The sequence below is a fragment of the Heptranchias perlo genome, chromosome 16, assembly GCF_035084215.1.
Source record: "Heptranchias perlo isolate sHepPer1 chromosome 16, sHepPer1.hap1, whole genome shotgun sequence".
In the NCBI taxonomy this organism is placed as follows: domain Eukaryota; kingdom Metazoa; phylum Chordata; class Chondrichthyes; order Hexanchiformes; family Hexanchidae; genus Heptranchias; species Heptranchias perlo.
Window position 1 is genome coordinate 66,038,328 of NC_090340.1, and position 7,211 is coordinate 66,045,538.

General features: G+C 56.9%; 1 protein-coding gene across 1 annotated transcript in view; it reads left to right on the forward strand.

The window, feature by feature from the left end:
* Window positions 1-7,211, forward strand: part of utp4 (UTP4 small subunit processome component) — a 55,599-nt gene that overhangs the window by 29,616 nt on the left and 18,772 nt on the right. Inside the window, exons 10-12 of the mRNA XM_067997598.1 lie at window positions 4,118-4,182; window positions 5,030-5,150; window positions 5,636-5,859. Of these exons, the coding sequence (XP_067853699.1) occupies window positions 4,118-4,182; window positions 5,030-5,150; window positions 5,636-5,859 (410 nt within the window). The remainder of the gene's footprint in view (window positions 1-4,117; window positions 4,183-5,029; window positions 5,151-5,635; window positions 5,860-7,211) is intronic.

Below are 7,211 nucleotides of genomic sequence, written 5' to 3' on the forward strand. Positions count from 1 at the left end.
TCTATCTAGGCCCCTCATAATTTTGTACGCCTCAATTAAATCACCCCTCAGCCTCCTTTGTTCCAAAGAGAACAACCCAGCCTATCCAATCTTTCCTCTTAGCTAAAATTCTCCAGTCCTGGCAACATCCTCGTAAATCTCCTCTGTACCCTCTCCAGTGCAATTACATCCTTCCTGTAATGTGGTGACCAGAACTGTAATGCAGTGCTCTAGTTGTGGCCTAACCAGTGTTTATACAGTTCAAGTATAACCACCCTCCTCTATATCTTATGCCTCGGCTAATAAAGGAAGTATTCCATATGTCTTCTTAACCACCTTATTTCTTGTCCAGCTACCTTCAGTGATCTGTGGACATGCACTCCAAGGTCCCTCACTTCCTCTACACCTCTCAGTATCCTCCCATTTATTGTGTACTCCTTGCCTTGTTTGCCTTCCCCAAATCCTTACCTCACTCTTCTCCAGATTGAACTCCATTTGCCACTTTTCTGCCCATCTGACCAGTCCATTGATATCTTCCTGCAGTCTACAGCTTTCCTCCTCACTATCAACCACACAGCCCATTTTTGTATCATCTGCAACTTCTTAATGATGCCCCCTACATTTAAGTCCAAATCATTAATATATATCACAAAAAGCAGGACCTAGTACTGAGCCCTGTGGAACCCCACTGGAACAGCCTTCAGTCACAAAATACCCGTCGACCATTTACTCTTTGCTTCCTGCCACTGAGCCACTTTTGGATCCAACTTGCCACTTTCCCTTGGATCCCATGGGCTTTTACTGTTTTGACCAGTCTGCCATGTGGGACCTTGCAAAAGCCTTGCTAAAATCCGGTGTAGACTACATCAAATGCGTTACCCTCAACGACCCTCCTTGTTACCTGCTCAAAAAATTCATTCAAGTTAGTCAGACACGACCGTCCCTTAACAAATCCATGCTGACTGTCCTTGATTACTCCGTGCCTTTCTAACTGACGGTTTATCTGTCTCTCAGAATTGATTCAATAATTTGTCCACCACCGAGATTAGACTGGACTGGCTGTAATTACTCGAGTCGTTATCCCTCACTCCCTTTTTAAACAATTGACAAAGTGCCACATCAAAGGCTACTACACAAAATAAGAGCTCATGGTGTAGGGGGTAACATATTAGCATGGATAAAGGATTGGTTAGCTAACAGGAAAGAGAGTAGGCATAAATGGTCATTTTTAGGTTGGCAAGATGTAACGAGTGGAGTGCCACAGGGATCAGTGCTGGGGCCTCAACTATTTACAATCCATATCATGACTTGGATGAAGGGTTTAGTATGGTTACTAAATTTGCTAATGACTCAAAGGTAGGTAGGAAGTAAGTTGAAGAGGACATGAGGAGTCTGCAAAGGGATATAGATAGGTTAAGTGTGTGGGCAAAAATTTGGCAGATGGAGTATAATGTGGGAAAATGTGAACTTGTCCACTTTGGCAGGAGGAATAGAAAAGCAGTAGGAATATAGGAACAGGAGTAGGCCATTCAGCCCCTCGTGCCTGCTCCGTCATTTGATAAGATCGTGGCTGATCTGTGATCTAACTCCATATACCTGCCTTTGGCCCATATCCTTAATACCTTTGATTTCAAAAGCTATCTATCTCACATTTAAATTTAGCAATTGAGCTAGTATCAATTGCCGTTTGCGAAGAGCGTTCCAAACTTCTACCACCCTTTGTGTGTAGAAATGTTTTCTAATCTCACTCCTGAAAGGTCTGGCTCTAATTTTTAGACTGTGCCCCCTACTCCTAGAATCCCCAACCAGTGGAAATAGTTTCTCTCTATCCACCCTATCTGTTCCCCTTAATATCTTATAAACTTCGATCAGATCACCCCTTAACCTTCTAAACTCCAGAGAATACAACCCCAATTTGTGTAATCTCTCCTCGTAACTTAACCCTTGAAGTCCGGGTATCATTCTAGTAAACCTACGCTGCACTCCCTCCAAGGCCAATATGTCCTTCCGAAGGTGCGGTGCCCAGAACTGCTCACAGTACTCCAGGTGCGGTCTAACCAGGGTTTTGTATAGCTGCAGCATAACTTCTGCCCCCTTGTACTCTAGTCCTCTAGATATAAAGGCCAACATTCCATTAGCCTTATTGATTATTTTCTGCACCGTTCATGACACTTCAATGAACTATGTACCTGAACCCCTAAGTCCCTTTGGACATCCACTGTTTTTAGCTTTTTACCATTTAGAAAGTACTCTGTTCTATCCTGTTTTGATCCAAAGTGGATGATCTCACATTTGCCTGTATTGAATTCCATTTGCCACAGTTTTGCCCATTCACCTAATCTATCAATATCGCTTTGTAATTTTATGTTTTCATCTACACTGCTTACAATAGCCACCAATCTTTGTGTCATCGGCAAACTTAGATATGCGACTTTCTATGCCTGCATCTCAAGTCGTTAATAAATATTGTGAATAATTGAGGCCCAAGACAGATCCTTGCGGGACTCCACTAGTCACATCCTGCCAATGTGAGTACCGACCCATTATCCCTACTCTCTGTCGCCTTTCGCTCAGCCAACTTCCTAACCAAGTCCGTACTTTTCCCTCGATCCATGGGCTTCTGTCTTAGCTAAGTCTCTTATGTGGACTTATCAAGTGCCTTCTGGAAGTATATTTAAATGGAGAGAGATTGCAGAACTCTGAGGTACAGAGGGATCTGGGTGTCCCTAGTACATGAATCACAAAAAGTTAGTATGCAGGTACAGCAAGTGATTAGGAAGGCAAATGAATGTTGTCATTTATTGCAAGGGAATGGAATATAAAAGTGGAGATGTTTTGCTACAGTTGTACATGGCATTGGTGAGACCACATCTAGAATACTGTGCAGTTTTGGTCTCCTTATTTAAGAAAGGACATAATTGCTTTGGAGGCGGTCAGAGAAGGTCACTCGACTGATTCTGGGATGAGGAAAGGTTGGACAGGTTGGGTCTGTACACACTGGAGTTTAGAAGAATGAGAGGTGATCTTATTGAAACATATAAGATCCTGAGGGGACTAGAAGGGGCAGATACTGAGAGGATGTTTCCTCTTGTGAGAGAGACTAGAACTAGGGGCCACAGTTTAAAAATAAGAGGTCTCCCATTTAAGACTGAGATGAGGAGAAATTTTCTCAGAGGGTCGTGAGTCTGTGGAACTCCCTTCCCCAGAGAGCGGTGGAGGCAGGGTCTTTGAATATTTTTAAGGCTGAGTTCGACAGATTCTGATTAACAAGGGAGTCAAAGGTTATAGTAGGTAGACGGGAAAGTCGGGTTAAGGTCACAATCAGATCAGCCATGACCTTATCAAATGCAGAGCGGGCTCGTGGGGCCGAATGGCCTACTCCTGCTCTTATTTGTCTGTACGGTACAACGTATCTCTGGCACCACACCTGTATCCAGTGAGGATTGGAAAATGATGGTCAGAGCCTCCGCCATTTCCTCCTGGCTTCTTTTAGCAGCCTGGGATACATTTCATCCGGGCCTGGTGATTTATCTACTTTCAAAGATGCCTAATCCCCTAATACTTCCTCTCTCACTATGTTTATCCCATCCAATATTTCACACTCCTCCTCCTTAACTACAATGTTTGCATTGTCCCTCTTCCATGAAGACAGATGCAAAGTATTCATTGAGAACCACACCCACATCTTCCGCCTCCACACATAGGTTACTTTTTTGACCTCTAATAGGCCCTACTCTTCCCTTAGTTATCCTCTTGTTGTTAATGTATTTACTTGCCAATATTTTTTCATGCCCTCTCTTTGCTCCTTAATTTCCTTTTAATTTCACCCTGCACTTTTTTTATACTTTATGCTAAAATGATAGTGATTTACCAGCTGTGCAATACAGGTTCAACTCCTTGGAAAAATGCACTCTCTTCCTGTGCATGGATCACCATGCTCACGCTGATCTCTCATTAACATCGAGTTACATGGAAATTACAAGATGGAAACCAGTCCCTCGCCACCACGAGCAGCATCTAAATCCCATGTGCCCGACCTGTTCCCAGAGCTCTTATCCCCCTTCCCTACTGACCCTATTCTGAAATGCGTGACCTATTGATGAACATAGTCTGACGTTTCTTTCCCGCTGTGTCTCAGGGGCTCCTGGGGATGTCCTGCCCATTAGCAAGAAACCGGAGAAACTGCTGCAGTTAAAGATCAAGGTGCGTTGGGAGGAGCTGTAAGCTTTCAGCTCCAACATTGGCGATGGACGGTAGGAACTCTATCTGGTCCAGTGAGCCCTGAGTCGGGCCGGGCGCGGTCTCTGCGGGAGTCGCCCCCCCCCTCGGGCCGGGCGCGGTCTCTGCGGAGTCGCCCCCCCCTCGGGCCGGGCGCGGTCTCTGCGGGAGTCGCCCCCCCCCCTCGGGCCGGGCGCGGTCTCTGCGGGAGTCGCCCCCCCCCCTCGGGGCCGGGCGCGGTCTCTGCGGGAGTCGCCCCCCCCCCTCGGGCCGGGCGCGGTCTCTGCGGGAGTCGCCCCCCCCCTCGGGCCGGGCGCGGTCTCTGCGGGAGTCGCCCCCCCCCTCGGGCCGGGCGCGGTCTCTGCGGGAGTCGCCCCCCCACCTCGGGCCGGGCGCGGTCTCTGCGGGAGTCGCCCCCCCCCTCGGGCCGGGCGCGGTCTCTGCGGAGTCGCCCCCCCCCCTCGGGCCGGGCGCGGTCTCTGCGGGAGTCGCCCCCCCACCTCGGGCCGGGCGCGGTCTCTGCGGGAGTCGCCCCCCCCCCTCGGGCCGGGCGCGGTCTCTGCGGGAGTCGCCCCCCCCCCCTCGGGCCGGGCGCTGTCTCTGCGGAGTCGCCCCCCCCCCTCGGGGCCGGGCGCGGTCCTCTGCGGGAGTCGCCCCCCCCCTCGGGCCGGGCGCGGTCTCTGCGGGAGTCGCCCCCCCCCTCGGGCCGGGCGCGGTCTCTGCGGGAGTCGCCCCCCCCCTCGGGCCGGGCGCGGTCTCTGCGGGAGTCCCCCCCCCCCCTCGGGCCGGGCGCGGTCTCTGCGGGTTCTGACTTCTCCATTCCCTTCTCCAGGGTTGTGATCACATTCGGTGCTGTGCCCTCTCTCCGTGTGGAGCTGGATTGTGTTCTCCACCGTCCACCGACTCCGCCTGTACCGGATACACGATGAGAATAACTCATCACCGTCACTGCGGTATGGCTTTGGAACGGGGATGTGTGAGAGTCGGTGCCTGTGAGCGAGGGGGGGGGCGGGGAGGGGGGGGGGGGGTGAGGGGTCGGTGCCTGCGAGCGATTGAGCGGGGGGTCGGTGCCTGCGAGCGATTGGGGGGGGGGTCGGTGCCTGCGAGTGATTGGGGGGGGGTGGGGGGGTCCGGTGCCTGTGAGAGATTGGGGGGGTGGGGGTCGGTGCCTGCGAGCGAGGGGGGGGGTGGGGGGGGGTCGGTGCCTGTGAGCGAGGGGTGGGGGGTTGGCGCCTGCCCGTGTTGGGGGGAGAGGCGCTTGTGAATAGGTGGGGAGGGGACTGTGAGAGGGAGTGAGGGAGGGGGGACTGGAGGGGAGGGGTCTGATTGCGGTGTGAAGGATGGTTTGAGGGGAGGTCTCTGTGAGTGAGTGGGGTCCCGGGTTGGGCTGCGCTGTGTGATTTTTGATTGTCATTAACCTCCCTCCTCGCTCCCCGCAGTCCCGAGTTTGGTGAAATCTCTGCAGCCGGCTCATCAGTTGCTGTTTTCTGCCGATTCCACAGACTGTTCGTTGCCACCCATCAGAGTCGTGTTCAGGTCGTTGATATGGTGACACCGGGTTCCAAACACACAAACACCCTCGTGCCCAAATCTGGTGAGCATTCCTCCGGAAATGCCGCGAACCATTTGGGAGTCTCGCAGTTCCGGACCAATGGAAGAGCGGCGACCGCCCCCTCTCCACCCTCCTCCCGGGCCACGGGCACCCCGCCCCGCCCCCTCGGGCCGTGAACCCCCCCGCCCCGCCCCTTCGGGCCGTGAACCCCCCCGCCCCGCCCCCTCGGGCCGTGAACCCCCCGGCCCCGCCCCCCTCGGGCCGTGAACCCCCCGCCCCGCCCCCTCGGGCCGTGAACCCCCCGCCCCGCCCCCCTCGGGCCGTGAACCCCCCGCCCCGCCCCCTCGGGCCGTGAACCCCCCGACCCGCCCCCTCGGGCCGTGAACCCCCCGACCCGCCCCCCTCGGGCCGTGAACCCCCCGACCCGCCCCCTCGGGCCGTGAACCCCCCGACCCGCCCCCATCGGGCCGTGAACCCCCCGACCCGCCCCCTCGGGCCGTGAACCCCCCCGACCCCGCCCCCTCGGGCCGTGAACCCCCCGACCCGCCCCCCCTCGGGCCGTGAACCCCCCGACCCGCCCCCTCGGGCCGTGAACCCCCCGACCCGCCCCCTCGGGCCGTGAACCCCCCGACCCGCCCCCTCGGGCCGTGAACCCCCCGACCCGCCCCCTCGGGCCGTGAACCCCCCGACCCGCCCCCTCGGGCCGTGAACCCCCCGACCCGCCCCCCTCGGGCCGTGAACCCCCCGACCCGCCCCCTCGGGCCGTGAACCCCCGACCCGCCCCCTCGGGCCGTGAACCCCCCGACCGCCCCCTCGGGCCGTGAACCCCCCGACCCCGCCCCCTCGGGCCGTGAACCCCCCGACCCGCCCCTCGGGCGTGAACCCCCGACCCGCCCGCTCGGGCCGTGAACCCCCCCCCCCCGACCCGCCCCCCTCGGGCCGTGAACCCCCCGCCCCGCCCCCTCGGGCCGTGAACCCCCCGACCCGCCCCCTCGGGCCGTGAACCCCCCGACCCGCCCCCTCGGGCCGTGAACCCCCCGACCCGCCCCATCGGGCCGTGAACCCCCCGACCCGCCCCCTCGGGCCGTGAACCCCCCGACCCGCCCCCTCGGGCCGTGAACCCCCCGACCCGCCCCCCTCGGGCCGTGAACCCCCCGACCCGCCCCCTCGGGCCGTGAACCCCCCGACCCGCCCCCTCGGGCCGTGAACCCCCCGACCCGCCCCCTCGGGCCGTGAACCCCCCGACCCGCCCCCTCGGCCGTGAACCCCCCGACCCCGCCCGCTCGGGCCGTGAACCCCCCCCCGCCCCGCCCCCTCGGGCCATGACTGGGGCATGAGAAATTGTTCTGTTTTGGTGATGAACCTTTGGCCACTCTGTATCTGGAACCCTTCCTGTCCACACTCGTTGCTGCTCTGTGTAATTGCGCAATTATTCGGTTTGTTCATCCAATGGAGGGGAGGA